Source organism: Mustela putorius, unplaced genomic scaffold (assembly GCF_011764305.1).
Source record: "Mustela putorius furo isolate JIRA1106 unplaced genomic scaffold, ASM1176430v1.1 tig00003834_pilon_pilon_pilon, whole genome shotgun sequence".
Classification (NCBI taxonomy): domain Eukaryota; kingdom Metazoa; phylum Chordata; class Mammalia; order Carnivora; family Mustelidae; genus Mustela; species Mustela putorius.
The window spans coordinates 136,577,282-136,600,416 of NW_025421987.1; the positions used below are offsets into that span (position 1 = coordinate 136,577,282).

At 37.9% G+C, this 23,135-nt stretch overlaps 1 protein-coding gene across 3 annotated transcripts in view; it reads right to left on the reverse strand.

The window, feature by feature from the left end:
• Positions 1-21,722, reverse strand: part of SCN10A (sodium voltage-gated channel alpha subunit 10) — a 105,688-nt gene extending 83,966 nt beyond the window's left edge. For all 3 annotated transcript variants that reach the window (XM_045089154.1, XM_045089153.1, XM_045089152.1), the window contains exons 1-3: positions 21,456-21,722; positions 19,685-19,812; positions 16,588-16,668 (exon numbers count right to left, since the gene is read on the reverse strand). In XM_045089154.1, coding sequence (XP_044945089.1) covers positions 16,588-16,668; positions 19,685-19,812; positions 21,456-21,722 — 476 coding nt within the window. The remainder of the gene's footprint in view (positions 1-16,587; positions 16,669-19,684; positions 19,813-21,455) is intronic.
• Positions 21,723-23,135: the final 1,413 nt, after the last annotated feature.

Here is a 23,135-nt window from a genome sequence, read left to right on the forward strand (position 1 = left end):
TGGGTTATAGACATTGGGGAGGTTATGTACTCTGGTGAGTGCTGTGAAGGGTGTAAGCCTGATGATTCACAGACCTGTACTCCTGGGGGAAATAATACATTGTACGTTATAAATAAATAAGTAAGTAAATAAATAAATAAATGAAAAGAGGCAATACAGGAGCAGAAGAAAAGTTAGGAAAAAGTTATCATGGTCTTCAAACTTTTTGTGTCTTCTTCAATTTCTTGAAGAAGACACGAAAAGATGGAAGACCATTCCATGCTCTTGGATTGGAAGAATAAACATTGTTAAAATGTCTATACTGCCTAAAGCAATCTATACTTTTAATGCCATTCCAATCAAAATTCCACTGGTATTCTTCAAAGAGCTGGAGCAAATAATCCAAAAATTTATATGGAATCAGAAGAAACCCCAAATCGCTAAGGAAATGTTGAAAAACAAAAATAAAACTGGGGGCGTCACATTACCTGATTTCAAGCTTTACTACAAAGCTGTGATCACCAAGACAGCATGGTACTGGCATAAAAACAGACACATAAACCAGTGGAACAGAGTAGAGAGCCCAGATATGGACCCTCATCTCTATGGTCAAATAATCTTCGACAAAACAGCAAAAAATATACAGTGGAAAAAAGGCAGTCTCTTCAATAAATGGTGCTGAGAAAAATGGGCAGCTTTATGTAGAAGAATGAAACTCGACCTTTCTCTTACACCATACACAAAAATAAACTCAAAATGGATAAAAGACCTCACCTTGAGACAGGAATCCATCAGAATCCTAGAGGAGAACATAGGCAGTAATCTCTTCAATATCAGCCACATAAACTTCTTTCAAGATATGTCTCCAAAGGCAAAGGAAACAAAAGCAAAAATAAACTTTTGGGACTTCATCAAAATCAAAAGCTTCTGCACCGCAAAGGAAACAGTCAACAAAACAAAGAGGCAACCCATGGAATGGGAGAAGATATTTGCAAATGACAGTACAGACAAAAGGTTGATATCCAGGATCTATAAAGAACTCCTTAAACTCAACACACACAAAACAGATAATCATATCAAAAATTGGGCAGAAGATATGAACAGACACTTCTCCAATGAAGACATACAAATGGCTATCAGATGCATGAAAAAATGCTCATCATCACTAGCCATCAGGGAGATTCAAATTAAAACCACATTGAGATATCACCTTACACCAGTTAGAATGACCCAAATTACCAAGACAGGAAACAACATGTGTTGGAGGGGATGTGGAGAAAGGGGAACCCTCTTCCACTGTTGGTGGAAATGCAAGTTGGTGCAGTCTCTTTGGAGAACAGTGTGGAGATTCCTCAAGAAATTAAAAATAGAACTTCCCTATGACCCTGCAATTGCACTACTGGGAATTTACCCCAAAGATACAGATAGTGAAAAGAAGGGCCATCTGTACCCCAATGTTTATAGCAGCAATGGCCACAGTTGCCAAACTGTGGAAAGAACCAAGATTCCCTTCAATGGACGAATGGATAAGGAAGATGTGGTCCATATACACTATGGAGTATTATGCCTCCATCAGAAAGGATGAATACCCAACTTTTGTAGCAACATGGATGGGACTGGAGGAGATTATGCTGAGTGAAATAAGCCAAGCAGAGAGAGTCAATTATCATATAGTTTCACTTATTTGTGGAGCATAACAAATAGCATGGTGGACATTGGGGGGTTAGGAGAAGGGAGTTGGGGGATATTGGAAGGGGAGGTGAACCGCGAGAGACTATGGACTCTGAAAAACAATCTGAGGGGTTTTAAGTGTGGGGGGGGGAGGTTGGGGGAACCAGGTGGTGGGTATTAGAGAGGGCACGAATTGCATGGAGCACTGGGTGTGGTACAAAAACAATGAATACTGTTATGCTGAAAATAAAAAATAAATTTTAAAAAGTTATAAATATTTTTAGAGAGTTAAGCAATGAAATGATATGGGATACTTAGAACAAGAACAGAAGGCTGTAAAAATGATTCAAAGAACAGAACAGAACTTGAAAATAAAAACATGATAGCAGGGGCGCCTGGGTGGCTCAGTGGGTTAAGCCGCTGCCTTCGGCTCAGGTCATGATCTCAGGGTCCTGGGATCGAGTCCCGCATCAGGCTCTCTGCTCAGCAGGGAGCCTGCTTCCTCCTCTCTCTCTCTGCCTGCCTCTCTGCCTACTTGTGATCTCTCTCTGTCGAATAAATAAATAAAATCTTTAAAAAAAAAAAAAAAAAAAAAAAAAACATGATAGCAAAAGTAAGACATTAATAGAAGAGGTGGAAATAAAATTAAAGAGATCTCCCTGGAAGTAGGACCAAAAGAAATGACGAGAGTTGGTTTATAAGCATGAAAATTAGAGTCAGACCAGTAGGTACAATGTTGACCAATAGGAGGTCTAGAAATAGACAACAAAACTAGAGAAAGTTATCAAAGAAATAATTCAAGAAAATTTCTGAAAACTGAAGGATCTAAGTATTCAGTTGGAAACACCTAGAAGTGTTCAGGAAAATGAATGAATTTCAAGGCATAACGTCACCACCAAATTTCAGAACATTGTACACAGACAGAAGACCATAACTTTTTTTGAGGGAGTGAAAATCATAGGTTACATCCAGAAAATTAAGAATCAAAGTATCATCAGATTTATCAATGGCAACCTTGGAGGGTATCAGACAATGAAACAAATACCTTCAAAATTTTTAGGAAAATAATTTCTAATATAGAATTTCTTCCTCAGCTGAACTGTTATTATGAGGGCAAAATAAAGATATTTACAGATATACCATGTCTCAGAAAATGTACTTTCATCTACCCTTCTAAGAAAGTGACCAACAAAGAGGAAGATCTGGGGATGCAGGGGAGAGAAATATGGATTCTAAAAGAAAATGGAGAAGGGGAAATCTCCAGCAAAGGTCTGTGCATCATGCCTTGAGAACACCTAGGCCACACTGAGTCAGGAGATGGAGGACTCCAGGAAACTGATGGATAGCCTGATACGTTTGACTAAATTGAAGCAATGAATAAACCTCTGGAGAAGAGTTTGGGAGAAAATTAGGGTAAAGACATAGAAATCAGAGCAAATAAAGTAATGAAATCTGTATTAACTCTAGAGAAAGCGAAAGGAGCATGTAATCAAAGGACACTGCATGACACAGCTGTCATGCCATTTGCTTGGCAATACTATTACATAATCGCGTCTGTAGTCAGGGGACGTATGCATCGTCTGATTACCTAACCCCAGATGATAATATAACTACAATATGAAAATAAGTGCGAGAGGAATTACGTGTGGGTACGTACACCTAATTCTTTTTTTTCCACAACAGAAAGCCCATAGATAACATCTAAAGTGGGAAAATAAAAAATACAGTATGAGTATCTTATCGGAGAGAGGGAAGTATCAGGATAAAAAGGTAAAAAAGCTGACAGCGCTCGCCTCTGGAAATACAGGATTAGCGACAAGGAGATGAGAAGCATGAAGCTGTTGTTTTGTTAGAATTTTTGTAGAACTCTGTGACCTTTTAAACTGTAAATCTCTGTACCTTATGTAAAAGTAAAAATCACATGAAAAGAGAATAGCGGTAATGTCTTTTCATATCTGTGAGAGGGAAATAGTGTTTGAAATTATTCACGAAGAAATCTATATCTGGCTGGATGGCTGCTTGAGCTGTCAGCTTTCATATCTTGTTGGTCCCCCGCCCCAACTCTTTATGTTTTCTAAATTAGAAAACCTTAACTCAGAATTATAGGTTGTTGGGAAGCTTTGACGGATATTTCTGGCTTTTCAGATCAAATGCAGATCCAGAAATTATGGACAGAGTTCTGAAGACTAATTTCAGTGTTTCACCAGAGGATGCAAGCCGAGGCTTTAACACCACCAGAAGCTGGAGGGTTAACGGTCTCAACTCGGGGGACAGTAGCTGACAGAGTTGTACCCTCTTTCTGGTGGCATTTGGCTCACAAGGTATTTTTTTATGTTCTGTTGCCATGTTTGGATGTGATTTTTAATATGCAAAGACACTCCTAATGGAGGAAGAAAATCACTGGGTATTGAGAAAGTCAAACTCTCAGCCATCAAACCATTTGCCCCACTGTTCAGTCTTAAGAAATCCTGGTGTCTGATCATCAAAAAATCCTGGTGTTTAGACCCTGAAGTCAAAGATCATACTGTTCAAAATCCTAAATGTATCGCTGAGACAGACCATGTGTATTAGTAGAAATGGCCATTTTAAAAGATTCTATTCCTTATTTTAAAACACTCTAAGTCTTTTCTGTTTGCCCGTCACGGCAATCCAGTGTGGGAAAGCAGCATCTTATACTCACTTTCATCCCAGCCCTGTCAGCTGTGGAGATTTAGGCTAAGTGACCACAGTCAGTTTGTACTCACAATTTCCGCTGTGCCCCTCAAAGGCAACTCAGGGTCTGAAGGCATGCTATGGACCCCCACTTTTTTCCACGAATGAGGGATGTAGTGCATTTGGAAGCAGTGTCTTTTCGTTTGTAGAGTGATGCCTTTCCTTGTTAACCATGTGACTGGAGCTTCTTCAGTACAAGTTCTGTGGGTCTTTCCCCCAACCCCCCAAGCAACTGTGGTGAAACATACATAACATAAAATTTACTGCCATCACCATTTTAAGTACGCAATTCAGTGGCATTAAGTGTCTTCACAACATTGAGCAACCATGGCCACTATCCGTCTCCAAAACTTTTTTAGTATCCCAAAAAGAAACTCAGTACTCATCAAACAACTCCTTAGTCCTCCCTGGGTTAGTCCCTGGCAACTTCGATTCTACTTTCTGTCTCCATAAATTCCTATTCTAGGTAACTCATATAAGTGGAATCAGACAAGTCATACAATTTGTCCTTTAGTATCTGGCTAATTTTACTCAGCATAATGTTTTTTAAGGTCCATCCGTGTTGAAGCATGTGTCAGAATCTCATTCTTTTTTTAAAAATTAACATACAATGTATTGTTTGTTTCAGGGGTACAGACCTGTACCCCTGAAACAACCATTTTTCATGCTGAATAATATTCTATTGTCCATCAATAAATCTATCACATTTTGTTATCTTTTCAGCCGTTGACAGACATTCGGACTGTTTCCACCTTTTGGTTCTTGTAAATAGTGCTTGTGAATAGCTAAGAACTTTGGTGCACACCCTAACATGCGTTTTTAAGTTTACAAGCTAATCTTTAATGAATTAAACCAGAAATCTCTTCTTTTAAAATTAGCTACATGATAAATAAGACCAAGGTCATTGATCACTTCTTTCTCACATATATGGTGAATGTATACTGAAAACTGGTATATCCATAGTTTCATTGAACTACAAAGTGGAATGTCTTCTTGTTTATATATGTAACAGTCATTGATTTTAAATGCCAGTCGCATTATAAGAAATGCAGTAGTTCTTATAAGAACTCCTATTGCACCAATTGCTTGTTGCTTTCTTTCCAACTACAATATTTGTCATTGATTTGGAAGCTGGTTTCATGTCTTACCAGCAAGGTTATAGTTGTATTTGTTTTTGCTGCAAGGAGGAATGAGGACACTACAGTTTTCATGTCTTTTCAACCTTTAACATCAAGTGTTGATCACTTTTAGTGGAAAGCCTAATTTTGTTTCTTGTTTTTTTTTTCTTCTTGGTGATTATTTTATTTATTAATTTTATTAACATATAATGTATTATTTGTTCCAGAGGTACAGGTCTGTGACTCATCAGTCTTATACAATTCACAGTGGTTATCACAGCACATCTAATTTTGTTTTTGTACTAGGAATAGTCAACTGGTTTAAAAGTGAGGTTGATAAGATTTGTTGGAAAATAATATGGAACTTTCAGTATTTTGGAAAATAATATGGAACTTTCAGTAGTATATTATTATTTGATGAAAATGTTATTAGTAGATAATAAAATAAAACTGTCCACTTGTCTCATGACTTGCCTCAGATTCCAGCTTTGTATTTATGACAGAGTCCATTCATTATTTATATCCGTGAACTTACTTCATATTGTGAGGTGTACTTTTTTATTTTCATCACCATTGTTGTATTTCTGCAAACCACTTTTGAAATGATTCATTTTTTTTGAACTGTGATATTATGCAATGCAAGGGTAACAGTGACAAATGCAAGTTTAAAAAATGTAAACAGGAACTGTTGGGTGACGATAAAGTACATTAGTTGGGATAAACTACACATGATTAACTTCATGTTAATCAGCATGAACTGTCAGTCTATGAAACATATACACTGCTTTTAAGAACATAAAAAGGTCAGAAATTCTATGAAAATTATGATCTAACATACATTTTAGATATTTAAAGTATGCATGAAAGAACTGCATTGCTTTTCCTTCTTATCTGTGAAATTATTTAGAGGCTACTGAGAAACTAGTGACCAACAGAGATCCTTGGGTAACTTGCTAAGGAACATTGTAGGGGAAGAAGATACTTGAATTACTATGCAAAACAGTGAGAAGACTTTGGAGTTCCCAGGGACAATACAGAAGGAAGATAGTGAGGCAGAGACGTGAAAAGCAGCCCAAAGGGACAACTTACGAGAGAAGATTATAAATCAGCCTCATTTACCAAGACAGAGCAAATGAAATACTGGCAAGTTGAATCCAGCAATGATCAACCTGGAACTATTAAAATTATATTGGAAAATTTATTAATGTAACCTACTTTATTAACAGATGAAAGATAATGAAATAGAAATATTGATAGAAACCATTCATAATGAAACTTTTAACAAGCCAAGAGTGGAAAGAAATTCCCCCAACTTGATAAAGGCTAATTATGAGAATCCTATAGTCACCCTGATAATAGTGAAAATTAGAAGCATACTCTTTAAAATCAATGGCAAAAGAAATATGCTTACTATTGTAGCTTCAGTTCAGCAATGTGCTGAATGTCCAGCCAGTTTGAAAAGATAGGAAAAACAAACAAGTCATATAAGACTCATAAAGAAAAAATTTCATCATTATTTGCAGATAATATAATTGCTTAAATAGAAAACTCAAGCTAATCTATAGAAAAATGTTGAGCTTGTTCAGTTCAGCGAGGTTGCTGGATGCAAAACCAGTATGTAGACATTATTTTATTGGTAAAGTAAAAATATATATTCAGAAGGATGACCAAAGTGATAATAATATACCTAAGGATAAGAAACGTAAGAATCTTACATAGAACAATGTTACAGAAGAATATAAAATAAGGCCTGTGTAAATTGGGAGCTACCCCACGCTGATATGAGGGAAGTCTTGATATTACAAATGTGGCAGTTCTCCCAGTGGTAATCAATAAATTCAGTGGATTTACAATCAAAGTTACAAGAGACTTGTAAGGAAAAAGCTTGAAAATATGACCCTTAAATTATAGAAAAGTAAAGAGAAGGACTAATGATTTTCAAGAAGGTAAATAAGGAGGGCAGTTCTTATCAACAGGTCAAATTTTATCATCAAACATTTAGACCTGTGTGGTCTCCTGATGGAGTAAGAAATCAATCAGGTTACTCCTGATGGAGTAACAAATCAATGCCCAGGAGAAACAGACCTGAGTATGCACAAGAATCTGGTGCATGACAGAGGGAGTAAGAGGAATCACTCAGGGAATGATGATCCATTAAAAATGGCGTTGGGATAATCCATACAGAAAAATATCAGAAGCCTATCTCAAGCCATGTGCACACATGTTAAAGTCTAGCAGGGGATGAAATATCTAAAGGTAAAAAGAAATACTAGGACTTTTAGAAGAAAATACAGAAAACCTTTATGGAATATTATATAGCAGTAACAAATGAATGAACTAGGTCTACATGTATCCACTTAAACCCATCTCAAAAACACAAGGTTGATTTAAAAAGTTTCAGCTAGAGCGTGCATACAATGTGATGCAATGTGATGCATTCGTGTACACCTGAAAATCACAAAACTGTACTTCATGCAGGTAACACAGGTGCCCCTCCCCTGTTCACCACAGGTTCCGTTTTATTTCATGTGTTTTTTCCGGGTGAGAAAACATTTATCTTTCCACTGTGCTTTTCCCTGCGACCAAATTGCTGTATTTTGTCAACTGCTTCTCCAGATTCTCAGTATGGTTAGTGATGGGTGTCCCAGGGCTGTTGAAGGACCCCTTTAGTGATTCTACGTGAGCTCAGAGGGTGAGGATGGTGGGACATCCTTCTGCATTTTTTATCTCCAGCAATCTGGGGCCCAATCTGATATATCCTCCCCCTCTTTGGCTTCAGTGAATCTCTAGTTTCTTTCAGAGCCCAAGAAGAGATTTAAAAATGAAATATGTATATGAAATCTTCTCACAGGCAGACAGATAGGCAGGCAGGCAGGCAGAGAGGTGGGGGCCTAACTTTGCCAGCAGGTAGCAGTGCAAAGCTAATGTTTCAGGGAGCTATCATGGCTGGGAGGGGAGATAAGGGATGGGAACTGCTTGTGTCCAAAACACTGTATCAAGAACATGGTGATAGGACTGGCTTCTGATTCCTCACTGGCTATGATCTCATTTCTACTCAAGAATACACAGCACTATCTTTGTAGTCCCAGGCTATGCCAGGGACATTTACCCTTTTCCTTTGGGCTCTCAGCAACATAGTAAACAACCAGTGACTGTTATCAGTTTGCCTCTCAAAAATAAAATCTGGAATCTGATCATCTTAATAGGGCCAAAGATACTGAACATCATCCCCTCCCTGCTCATTTCTAGAAATGAGATTTTTTTTTTCGAAGTGTGTTTATAAAGGAAGTTTTGTCAACAATGCAGTTCATACGAAATATGATAAAGAGTGAATTTAGTAATAGTGGGGATGGAAATTAGCACAGCTTTGAAAAACAATTTGGTAATATTTCAAAAATTAACCCAGCAACTCCACTTCTGAGAATTCATCTCTCACAGGTACCAGTGTTATGTGTTCAAAGATGTGTGTGTAAGGAAGGATACTCACTGAAGAATCAAGATTGCAGAATATGGAGATTATGTTGATTAGGGTCAACATAAGTGCCTATCAATAGGATAATAGTTAAGTAAATTTTGCTTCATCCATGTAAGCAAAATCTATTCAGTTCCTACAGAACTGCTAGGATTTTCATTGGGACTTTATCAAATCTATAGATTATGGATCATAGATCTATAGGTTAATTTGGACAACACTGGCATTTTAACAGCTGGTGAGTTGTCTAATCCCTGAACATAAGATATTGCTAAATTTATTTGATACTTTAAAATTTCTCTCAGTTGTGTTTTGTTATCCTTCAGTATAAAGATCTCACACACATATTTTTTAACAGCTTTTGGATTCATTATTTCTACTGTTTTTCTATTTCTTTTTTTTCCCCAAAGATTTTATTTATTTATTTATTTTAGAGAGAAATAGTGAGAGAGCATGAGCCAGGGGAGGGGTAGAGGTAGAGGCTGAGAGAGAATCCCAAGCAGACTCCACAATGAGCATGGAGGCCAAGGTGGGGTTTGATCCCAGGATCCTGATATCATGACCTGAGCTGAAATAAAAAAAACAGATGCTTAACTGACAGAGCCACCCAGGTACCCCTGTTTTACTATTTCTTAACTCGTTAAGTTTTTCTTTGAAGTTATTAAATTTTTTTCCAATTTTCCTTTCATATATTGTTCTTTTTCTGGTTTTATATTAGGTGCTTAAATAATTCTTTTCATTTTGTACTGAAATAAATATTCTCTGCTTTAATTCTATGGATTATCCCCTTAATATCTTTAACTATACTCTATAGGTTCTAAATAAAGTGCTTTTAAAATTTTTTCTTCCCTAGAAATTCTATAACTTTAGTTTGTACTATTTTTTTAAATATAAGAGTTGAAAGGTTTTTAACATTTCTAAATGGAAATGTCTTTTTTTCCCCCTAATTTTGTTTTTACTTTATTACTGTGTGATCAGAGGATGTTTCTCATCTTTTTACTTTTTGGAGCTATTTGAGGTTTTGTTGTGATTTAATATTTGGCCAATTTGTATGGAGGTATATTCTCTATTTTTTAGGGAATACAGTTTGATATATATGAATCAGATGTGTCTTATTAATTATTCAGGTCATCTATATATCTTTACATACTTTTTTATACACTTGATCTGTTATGGGCTGAAAGAATTAATTACACTTTCTAATCCTTATAACGTTTTTATTTCCCTTATAGTGTCATAATTTTCAATTTATGAACATTGTTGCCATATTAATTATTGCAAAGATATAGGTTACTGTTTTGGATTATTTAGCATTACAAAGTGTCATTTTTATCCTGTTTGATGACTTTGGGCCTAGATACCACCTTCTTTGATATTCACATCTGACTTCCTGCTCTTTTTGTGTGCCTTGGCTTATATCTTTGTCCATTCATTAATTTTGACCTTTCTGAAACACCTGGAGCAGTATATTTTATTCAACATAAACTTGGCTATTGCTTTGTTATATATGAATATGTGTGAAGACAACAGATAAATCCAATCCATTTATATTTATTAACATAACAGAGTTGTTTGATCTTTGTTTGTGTAACTTTAAGTTATGTATTTAATAGTTTTAAAAAATATTTCATTGTCTGGTATGTTTTATTTGCTTTTTGTGTGTGTGATTTGAAACTTAGAACAGTTTTTATTTTAAATCTAGCAGTTGCCTTTGTAAATTCATAATTATAACTGCAATGTTGTAATGTATCACCCTTAGTATGCTATCTCTTTACATTCCATTTGGCAATTTTCTTTTCCCCTCTGTTTTATGCATCATCTGATTGTACTTAGTTGTGTTTTTTTAGTGCTAACCTTTGTACTGTCAAATATAATTATTTTTCATTCCTTGATTTATCTACTTTAAAGAATACTCTTTAATTCCTTGCTATTACAGAAGCAGCAGTAAGTGAACATACTCTGCTCCCACGTTCTTTCTTTCCTCTTATTGCTATTTGTATCATGTTCACATTTTCAGGGCCTCTGAGGTTTTAGGGGTAAATGCCTTGATTGTCATTTTTATCCCTCTTTACAGTCACCTCGGTTAACAAACCCCGATGTGCTGAGTCATTTATCAGGCCTCCACCCACTTTTGGCCCTCTGAGATTGTTATGACATCTTTGTCCTCTGCACTTTTCTTTCTCCTTCTCTTTGTTCTTGTATATTTATACCGTTCTTTTCCCATGCTGTCATTTTATTGGCGTTCTGAGAGGGTTGGGGTAAAACATATGCATGCTATCTTCCATATTTAACCAGGATCCCCAAATAACTCTTACTTTTGAGAGAAAATGCTTTGCATTAAAAGTTCAAAATAAGGATAGAGATTTTACATGCTATACAATCTCAGCCTTGATATAGTTAAGAAAACTGCAGACCCGAAAGGGTGCCACTTAGACTGAGTTCCCAAATGGGGGCTTAAAATCCAATCTATTGGAAGTTTCAGCCTCCCCTGGAAATAGGGCCTTGACTGGTCAATCAGGAAATTGTTCTTTCCATTGGCATCTAAGAGTCTGCCACTTAGGTCCTCTTCATCCCCCAAAGAAAGATGAGGTATTCTGCATGAGAAGACACCTTGTTTTTTCCCCTAGCAAACTGCCCCCTCTGGAAGAATCTTTTGCCTTTGCTAATAACTTTCTTGCCCCCACCCTCCTATCTATGAAGACTTCCATTTTGTACAACTCCTCTCAGTGCCTCTCTGCTTGCTAGATGGGCTGCTGCCTGGTGCATGAATCATTTGATAAAGCCAATTAGATCTTCAAATAGATGTATATATATATACATATATACATATATATACACGCACACACAATAGAAAGAGAGAGAGAAAGACTAAGAGAGGGAGAGAAGATAATAACCTGAAATACCGACAGTGATTTCTCTACCTCCTCTCTTCTGATTTATATTTTTCAGTTGTCTGCATTATATGCAATGGCCATTTAAAAAAAATCATTTTGTTTTTAAGTTATTTATTGTGATATGTAATGTGCATAATACAAATGCACATGAATTATAAATTCATTATAAAATGAACACTTATGTATTAGCTCGGTCTACCATAACAATGTACCATAGACAGAGTGGTTAAAGTACAGAAATTGACTTCTCATGGTTCTAGAGGCTGGAAATTGGAGTTGAAGGTGCCTCTTGGAGAGGCTCTGGTGAGAACCCTCTTCTTGGCTTGTGTCCTCACTTGGCAGAGAGAGTTCTGGGCTCCATTCCCCTTTGTACAAGGACACCAGTTCTACTGGGTCATGGCTCTGCCCTCCTGACCTCTTTGAACCATAGCACTGTCCTTAAAGGCCCTTTCTCCAGTATATCACGTGGGTTAGGCCTTCCATGTGTGAATTTGGGGAGACATAATCCAGTCCATAGTGGCCGTGAGATAACTACTCATGTCGCTAAATGGAACATTGTAAACACCCCACAAGCCTCTTCCCAATTATGTCCTCCTTTCTCTGTCTTAAAGGTTTCATTTGTATTTTTGAGCTCCTAAGTAAGCATGTCTAAACAGAATAGTTAATTTCTGCTTGTTTATGAATTTTGTATAAATGGAGTCATACTTATGCACTCTTTTGTGTCTGGCCTTTTTCATCTTTGTTTTGTGGACTATAGTTTATTCATTTTCATTGCTGTACATTATTCCATTTTAAGAATGTAAGAGAGATATTTAACATATTCCAAAATTTTTGGACATTTAGGTTGTTTCCAATTGGGGCTTTCTATGGGCAGTGTTCATAAACTTTCTCATAGCTCTATCTTGGAGCCCACACATATTTCTGTTGAGCGTTTTATGTATCTAAGAGTTTAATTAATAATCACAGTCTATGTGTATCTGCACCTGTATTTGATGATATCCATTGATCTCCAAAGAAGTTGGACAAATTTACATTCCCAGCATTATATGAGTTTCTGTTATTTTATATCTTTTTTAATACTTGGTATTGTCAAAATTTTAAATTTCCCTCATCTGATGCATTTATAATAATCTCTCTGTGTAATTTTAAATCACATTTCCTTGATTAAGAAAAAGATTAAGAAAATTTTTATGTTAATTGGCCATTTGGGTTTCTGCTTTTGTGAAATATCTATACAAATTTTTTGCTCATTTCAAAGTTGGTTGCTCTGATGTGTTTCTACTTGATTTGTAGGGGATCATCTTCTGGATATAAACACTTTTTAGGTACACGTGTTGCAAATATCTCTTCCTCAGTAGGCTTGCTTTCATGCTCTTACAAAATTGTCTTCTGATGAACATACGTACTTAATTTTAGTGTGTGAAAATGTATCAGTTTTTTCCTCTATGGTTACTGCTTCTTTTGTCACATGTAATAAATCTCTCCCTAAACTGAGTTCATCAGAAATTCTCATTTTTCCCCTAAAATCTTTATGTTTCGTCTTTCACAAAGAAATTTAGATTTTAATCTACCTAGAATTGATTCTTGTATGTGGCATAAAGTTGGATGTTCAAAGTAATTTTTCTTTTTTAAAAAATTTAAATTCAATTTAATTAACATATAGTATATTGTTAGTTTTGGGGATAGAATTTAGTGATTCATCAGATGTTTCTCCAAAGAAGACATAAAAATGATTAACACACACACACACAAAAATGTTCAACATCACTTGCATCAGGGAAATACAAATCAAAATCACAAAAAGATACTGCCTCACGCTGGTCAGAAGGGCTAAAATGAACAACTTAGGAAACAACAGATGTTGGTGAGGAGTGAGGATGCAGAGAAAGGACAAACCTTCTTACACTGTTTGTGGGAACACAAACTGGTGTAGCCACTGTGGAAAACAGCATAGAGTTTCCTCAAAAAAGTTGTAAATAAAGCTACCTTATGACCCAACAATTGCATTACTAGGTATTTATCCAAAAGATACAAAAATAGTGATACAAACAGGCACAGGCACCCTAATGTTTATAACAGCAATATCCACAATAGCCAAAATATGAAAAGAGCCCAGATGTCCAGTGACAGATGAATGGATAAAGAAGATGATATATATGTATATGTGTGTGTATACACACACCACACACACCACACACACACACACACACACACACATACACACACACACACTGGAATATTACTCAGCCATCAAAAAGAAAGAAATCTTGCCATTTGAAACGATGTGGCTGGAACTAGAGAGTATTATGCTAAGCAATAAGTCAGTCACAGGAAGACAAATACTATATGGTTTCATTCATATGTGGAATTTAAGAAACAAAACAGATGAACAAGGGGGAAGAGAAGGAAAAATAAAATAAGATAAAAAATGAGAGGGAGGCAAACCATAAGAGATACTGAACTCTAGGAAACAAACTGAGGGTTGCTGGAGGGAAGGTGCATGGGGAGAAGGGCTTAATGGGTTATGGACATTAAGGAGGACACTTGCTGTGATGAGCAAAGTAATTTTTCTGTTAAGATTCCTAATTCTTCAGCATCATTTATTGAGAACTGCCTTTTCCCCACTGTTCCACTGTGCCACCATCAGCACAAATTCAATGTCTGTATGTGCACTGGCCTGTTGATGAGCCAACAATTCTGTCCCACTAGTCTGACTAATCCAACCCTAGTCACACACATTTTCAATGATTAGAGCTTTACAATACATTCTAACATCCTGAGGGCCAGTTCTCTTTTTCCACCTTGTATTTCTTCCTCAGAAGTATCCTGGTTATAATTTGCTCTTTGCAATTTTATATAAATATTTGAGTCAGGTTGTTGAGTAATATAAAAAAAGAAAAGCCTATTGGGATTTTGACTGGGCTCATATTAAATTTATTAGCTATTTTGGGAAGTCTTAAAATATTGTGACTTTAAATCCAGGAATGTAATACATCTCTCCATTTATTGGGTTTTCTGTAATATTACTCAATATTTTTCATAATTTTCTTTGTAGAGATCTTATTCATACTTTGATAATCCTCTTTCTAGATACTTGATATTTTAAAACAGCAGTGTAACTGATATTTTTAAAAACCTGGCTATTTTCTGTTTGTTGCTAGTATATAAATATGTAACTAATTTATGTATATTAACTTACCCAGCTACCTTTCTATACTGTCTTGTTAACTTTAATAGTTTATCTCTAGATTATATTGGCTGTTGTATCATGCAGTTGTATTATCTGTAGATCATGGCATCTTTGCTACTTTTCTTATTCTTATATATATTTTTTTCTTTTCCTTCCCTTACTATGCTGGCTGGGCTCTCATTTATGAAGTTAAATAGGACTGATGAAACTGACATCTTCCCTTTCTTTCTTTTTGTTTCTTATTTCAAAGGGAAAGCTAGCCATGTTTCACAATTAAGCATGCTGTTTGTTACTTCCTTCAAAGTAATTACCCTTTATCAGAGTGCAGCAATTCCCTTCTATTCCTTCTTTCCTTGGTATTTCTAATTATAAGCAGATATTAAACTTTATCAAATGATTTGTTAGCATCAGTTAAGGTGACACCTGATTAGCCTTCTTTAATCTATTAATAGAAATACAACATATGGTGGACCCTTGGAAAACTTAGAGGTTAAAGGTACTGACACCTCTCATACAGTAAAAACCCACATATAAGTTTTGCCTCCCCCAAAACTTAACTATTAACAGCATACTGTTGACAGGAAGCCATTCAATAACATCAACAGTCAATTAGCACATATTTTGTAGGTTATATGTCTTATATACTGTCTTTTTACAGTAAAATAAGCTAGAAAAAGAAAATGTTACTAAGAAAATCCTAAGGAAGAGAAAATACATTGATAGTACTGTAGTATACTTATTTTTATAAAATTCATGTAAAAGTGGATCCACACAGTTTAAACCTATGTTGCTCAAGGGTCAAGTGTATTTTCTATTGTGGCATGTATTAATGTTATGACCAGCAAAAATTTTTTAAAAAAATTTAGAAGTTCAAAAAAGAAATTTCTACAGAGTTCCTATTATTGAGGCAAATGTATGTCAGTCTTACGCTGAGCTGGGGGCACCCCTCCTGGACGTGTTGGTGCAGGAGTTTATGGAAAGTTCCTATGCTCCCAAACTGCAGGGGTTCCATCTGCTAACCCAGGGAAAGAGAATACTCTCAGGAATATTAAGGTCACTTTGAAGTATATGAGCCATGATAACATAAACAGCTTTATTCATGGGTAGTTTTCTGAATATGTTCCAGAATCATTTGTTCTTCTTTCTGTCTCAGTTTTGCGCCTGCCTCTCAGAGTAGGCCATCCTTAAACTTGGTTCATGTGTGCACCTAGCAGGGGAATGCAGCAGGTAACTGGGGAAGCTCATTTGCCCAGACCACCCCAGACCCATGAAATCAGACTCTCTGAGATGGAGACCCAGGCATTAATGTTTTTAAAATCTCCCCAGGGGATTCCGAGGTTGAGAACCAACAACTGATAGTTCTCCACAGTTGAAAACCACATGTGTCTTTATGCACCAAAGTCCACAGAAAAGGAAATATCTAACCACCCCAAAGCATGCAATACTCAAATGAGACCAGCAGGAAAAATAAAAGAAAAAAGCTGCCAAGGGAAGGAAGAGAAGGACAGAAAGAGGAGGCCCAGGTATGACAGTGACAGCAAATCTACTTACTCAATTCTTTCTGGAAGCTCAGTTTGGGTCATGCCCACACAATTGACCAAAATAGTGACGGTAATAAATAGACTGAACCACCTGAGCAGACTGTGTTAAGGAAAAGCTGAGAGTTGCCATGCTTCTCTGATGTCACCTATAATCACCTTGATGCTGAATTATTAAATTCATAGCTTTTAGCTAGGATCAGCTTTTTGAACTTGTCACATAACAGCTGCTAACATTTACTGAGTGCCTATGCCGGGCTGGTTACTTCATTCACATTATTTCTAATACAACCGAACTTGTATGTAAATATCATATCTATACTTTGTAAAACAGGCTGGAAAACTTAAATAATCTTTCCAAGGCTGTACAAGTTAGTTAGCTATATGGTGCTGAGATGTGACCTCAGATTAATAACAGAACCCTCAGCAAGATGGAAGAAAACAAGAATCCTTTCTCTAAAATGTCTTTCTTCCCTGACACCTTCACTTTATGATTCAATGTAGCCTGAAATTTTGTCCAGGAAGTGTCTCTTTTTTCCTAAAAGACAGATTACTTCTAGGAAGTTAGAGCTAAAGGGAGGGTTACCAGCTGTCATGGGAATTAGTTGAGTTGGATGGTTTTCCCCACTTAGCTGAGATCAGTCGCACTGAGGAAATGGGCCCCTGGCTAGAAATGGTGGAGGCAGGCACAGGGATGTAAAATGCTGCTGCAAGGAGAAAATTCCAGATAGAATTAGGCTGGGATGGAGAACTCTTTCTAACCAGAGATGATAATATTCAAGGTTGAACCACGGGATTATCACAAGGGGAAGGTGACACTGAAGAAGGTGAGTAGAAAGGGGTAACCTGATGGGAAGAAATGTTGGTGGAGAAAACCCAAAGAAAAATTTCCCCCACAGGACATTTTTCTCAGGACCAGCTTGGGTTCCTAACCATTACGTCCTAAAGAAAAACAAAGTCTGAAGATAAGCTTTATCTACAGAGAGAGTGAACCACTCATCTTTCATAATTTCAGTTTGAGCAGAAGTATTTAAATCTATTTTAGTTTTCTGTAAATGTCTTTAATGTGCCCTGTTTTACAGTTACTTAGGAACACATCTATTTTGAAAAGGGAAATTCTGCTAATTAAACCGCATTTTCCTGTTGACTTGCAATTAAATTAAGAAATGTGTTCACATGGGAGGAAAATGTTAACCCAAGGATTAAATTAAAATCATATCTCCAACTTCACAAACCTTTAAAGGTAATATATTACCTACACTATTACTTGTGGAAACATTCATAGCAAATTTGATTAGAATTATAATTTTGGTGAAATATTAGTAATAGGACACTGGGAATTCCAATACCTTGAAGAATATCTTTTGGAGTGGAGCTACCAAGTTCATAAGATTTAAATATATAATATATAAATATATAATATATAAATATATAAATACAGGCTTTGTGAGAAGGAGACACCTAAGAGCTTTTCTGTCCAGCTATGACTCCATCCAGCAATTATGATTCATCAAATTTCAAGATGAAAAGAATATTCACTGGTCACTTGATTCTTTAAAGGGATTTCATTTCTAATTAGCTGTTCCTTACAGATAATTAAGATGTAACTGAACCAGGATGTGTGGAGAGGAGTTTGTATATTTGCTGTTTTCCTTTATTGGTGATTTTTATGTAATTGGATATATTTTTTTAAAAAAAACCCAAGTAGAGATGACATACTGAGAGAATAAATTACCTCAGTTCATTTCCCTTAACGGCCTACTTCCTTATTGCTGATACTGTTCTAAGCAGGGTACAGGCTGGGCCTCTTAACTGACTCTGTGACCTTGGACAATTTATTTAATTCCTTTGAGTAACAATTTCATCATCTGTAAGATGGGGATGCAAATCTCTTCTTCAAAGGTTTCTGTACCTATGACAGTGATGACACTTAGGAGGTAGTTAGCAAATGGTAGCCTACTATTACCACTAAATATCCTTCTACAGGATCAGAAAATTCAAGATTGAATTAAGAAAATATAACTCCCACTGCTTGGTCATAAAGATAAAACACGTAAAAGGAAAATGTAGTGCAACTACATGGAGCAGTGCAGTTTCATTTTTGAAATGACTCTTTGCCAGAGCTATCAGCTCACTGAATGCTGTCCAGCAATCCAGCAAGCTGCCCCAGAGTGGGGGGAGAGAGCTCCTTTTACTGGAGCCTCCCCAGAAGAGGCTGGCTACCATCTGTCAGGCAGCTGAGGCAAGGCTGTTCTTGCAAATCAACCTCCTGGAAGCCAGGGCTGAATTTGTCATTAGGAACTTCCAATTTGGACAGTCACCAGGGAAGATCCTTGGAAACGAAGCCAAAGTCTCTTTTTTGTCCTAGTTTGGCTTGCCTTGAAAAACAAAACAAAACAAAACAAAAACTGGAGTCAGATTCTGAAGGTACCTAAAACTGTTATTATAATACAGACATTTGACCGATTTTTCTCTAATCATTACTATATTCCCCAATGGCATGAACCTTGAACTATTAACATTTTTTTGGACTACTGAACTTAGTAGCCTGCTAGTAGTTTGGGGGTAACTTGGGATATTGGCAGTGTCTGTGACCAGTGTGGTTCCACTGAGACAATCTAAGCTCTGCCCATTGTCGTCTGTCCTCTTTGTCCTCTGGCAGGTGCTGCTCTTTTGCCCAATGAACAGCCGGTCCTCATCATGGCTAGGGCACAGGGTAAGAACCCATGCCTATTTCAAAAGCCAAAGAAGCTTCGGTGACCTCTTATTGGTTATTATATTGTGAGATGAGCCCGTCTCACATGGTAAGAATGTGCCCTGTATATCAGCAAAGCTCATTCATAAGTAGGGCATTTTTTTAGGTGGTACATGCCCAGGTGTGTCCAGACTAGTCTAAACCCACCTGTGGCTTGCACAAGCACCTCCTCTTTCTTGGGACAGCTTTCAGATGTTGAACATATTAAAGCCACAGACATTTTTCTCTCAATGCAATGTTTTCGTTGTTTCAGGATTCAATTAGAGGACACCCATATTGCTAACCTCTAAAGAAGGTGCTGAACACAGTGGCAAAGCCTGATTTTAAAGGAATCATGTGGAAGAAGCAACAGTGCAAAGGATATGAGTGGACAGACACTTTGATGGCTGTTCTTCTGATCAGGTTGAAAGGACTGAATAACCACAGGGCCCGAGTGGCACTAAACCGTGAGATGGTCCTCCCTTTGTTGAGCACCATAAACGTCTACAACAAAACAAAGCAGAAGGTGGACCTGAAGTGAGAAGTATGCATCCTCACACAATCATGGTTTGGAGTACAAATGGTATCATTTCAGGCTTATGAGCAAGACGAGGTCTGGGAACCATGCATCCATTAGTGGAGAGCCAAGTGGAGGGGCAGAGGTAGTGGGGATCAAGGACTGAGGGCCACATTCTCACCCTCCTCGCAAGACCTCAGGCCCTGTCAGTGACTGACTGTGCATCAAGATGAGCCCACTGAGAGTGCCCAGTGGGCAGGAGTCTGATCTGGGGCTGGTGGGATGCTTCAGCCCCAGGGCCAGGATTCTGGCAATTGGAGGATATGGTTCTGGCTGCATTAAATTCCTCTTCTGATTAGCAGATCAACCCTGGTGTGGGGATGCTCCCTCTGCTCTCTGCCTCCTAGGTCTCCCCTCGCTACTCCTTTAGCCCTCGCTACTCCTTGCCTCTGAGCATCTAGGAAGGTGAGGGTTCTTGGCCTGTGAGAGGAGGGAGAAAGACATTTTAGTGTCTTTTTATTTTCTCTATAAACCATATTTGAGATGGCTGATTCCTGTCCTTCCCAACTCCCAAACATGCACACATCATTTTGGGGGCGGGAGGTTGCTGTGTGGAACATCTAAGACACAATACAAATAGGGAAATTGTCATGAAGCAGCTCTCATTTAAACTAGTGGTTCTCAAATGTTATGACTTCAGGAGACTTTTATACTCTATGGAATATTATGCCTCTGTCAGAAAGGATGAATATGCAACTTTTGTATCAACGTGGACTGGGACTGGAGGAGATTATGCGGAGTGATATAAGTCCAGCAGAGAGGGTCAATTATCAGATGGTTTCACTTACTTGTGGAGTATAAGGAATAACACGGAGGACATTGGATGAAGGAGAGGAGAAAGAAGGCTGTTGGGGGAAATTGGAGGGGGAGACAAACCATGAGAGACCATGGACTCTGAGAAAACTCTGAGGGTTTTAGAGGGGTAGGGATGAGAGGATGGGTGAGCCTGGTGGTGGGTATTAAGGAGGGCACATATTGCATGGAGCACTGGGTGTGGTGCATAAACAATGAATCTTGGAACACTGAAAAAATAAAGTTAAAAGAAATTATTGAGGACCCCAAAGAGTTTTTGTTACTATTTATGCCCTTTTGCTTATACTGTGTGTGTGAGACAGAGATAGTATAGAAGACCTCCTTCACCCACTAAAAGAGTTTAAGGAACGCCAGGGATTCTGAGATCAAACTTTGAGGACCACTCATTAAATCATCCTGATTTCTGATCCCCTTGTCTACTCTACCCCCACCCCAAGACTCAGGATCCCTGCCCCCTTTTGCAAAGACAGCCAACATCATGGGAGATCCTAGGACAGTGGTCATCCAAGAGAACAGCCAACTTCCTCTTAAAATTTCATAGCAGCTGTTGTTGCTTTTGAGGATTTGAGTTTAATTGGTCTCCACCATAAATATAAAAATATGAAGACAGTACCAAAGAGGGAGTTGGATACATTTGTCATTAACTGAGTCTAGCTCACAGCCACATCACCCAGGTCAGGAGAACGCCCTAGGCTGAGTGGAGCAGAGGCTTCCTCTGCCAGAGCTCAGAACAGCCTTCCCAGCCAATCACCCTTACCCGGTGTGTGCTGTAGAAAGGGTCCAGATCCTCCAGGGGCTCCCCAATCAGCTCTGCTGGGAGCTCACCATAGAACTTGGGCAGCTGGTTGCAAGCTTTCAAGTCTAGCTGGGGCCGAGGCTTCTCTTCTTGGTCCTTCTCCCTGTGCTTATCTTTGGCTTTCTTTGCTGCCTGCGTGGCAGCAATTCGCTTTTCAATCTCCACCAGTGACTCCGGAGTGAATCGACGGAAATTGGTAGTTTCCAGGGACCCAAAGGGGAATGCCATCTTCTCATTCTTCTTCAGGAAGAATTATACTCTTATGAGAGTGGACATCACAACAGAGAGGTAACAGCTTGCCCATTGGCCCTCTCCCTCCATTTCTTTCCTTAACTCACACTTCCTTGCTGGAACAGCAACCCCCTGCCCCAACTCAGTTCCTTCCTTAACTCACACTGAGCTCTCCCCAGAGCTTTCCCCAGAGTTTCACTGTCCCTGTGGCATTCTCTGGAAAGGGTGTTTATTCAATCCTCCTCCAGGCCCCTCAGGGTTGAGCTATGTTCTCCATGAGCTTCTAAGACATGGCTCCTTCATCCATTGCTCCTTCACCACCACCACCACCACCACCAGATTTAGCCACTCTGCCCTCTCAATTCTATGACCACTGAGCAACAGGTTCTCACTTGCATTCATCAAATACTGGTTCATGTGGTCTGTGGCAAAAACAATGCTAGTAAAATTTTCCCCATTGAAAAGCATTTGTTAAAAAGCATGGAAGGCATTAATATTTTTTGTTGTTCTTTTATTATGCAATGATATGCTTTTAAGAAGTGACAGCCATTCCTGGACATGACAAGAGAGAGGAGGCCCACTACCTTGAGCACATGGCTGCACCTGCCAGCCAAGAGTGTGCTGTGTGCCTAATGCTCTAAGCTTGGCAGCATATTTGTATTTTTTGTTCTTAATAAAGTACATTATTTAATTTTCCTATTTAGTTGTTTTTTTCTTCTAATGTAAAGTTTTTCTTTAAAAAACTCATATGAGTAAGATTTTGATTCTTTCTTCAAATGATTGATTCATGAGCCCATTCTTGCTGTTTATTTTAATCTAAGTGCACCCACATTTCCTGACAGTGTATTGATGACTTAAATACACCACAATGATTTAAAAATTGTTCATAAGTTTATAAAATCCTGATCTAATTCATGGTCTCTAATACTGCCAGACTCGGTCTTTGGGACTCTGGGTTCACCATGGTCCATAAAAAGCCTGGAAGGTACTCCAATGACTAGATTTCCCTTCTTTTTTTTTTTTTTTAAATTAACATATAATGTATCATTAGCCCCGGAGGTACAGGTCTGTGAATCCTCAGTCTTACACAATCCACAGCACTCATCATAGCACATACCCTCCCCAACGGCCATCACCCAGTCCCCCTATCCCTACCCCACACCCCCCAGCAACCTTCAGTATGTTTCGTTTCCTGAGATTAAGAGTCTCTTATGGTTTATGACTAGGTTTTCTATGAGCTACAATATTCTCAGGAAATTTATCACCCCTAGCACTAGCCTAGAAGCAAATAGGATGGCTTGCTATCACAGAAAGATAGAGCATTATCTATGTGGCATTCTCCTGACTTACTCTAGGAAAGCTACATCTGAAGCCCTGCAACAGGCATCCATCCTCTTAGTTCTCTGCAGT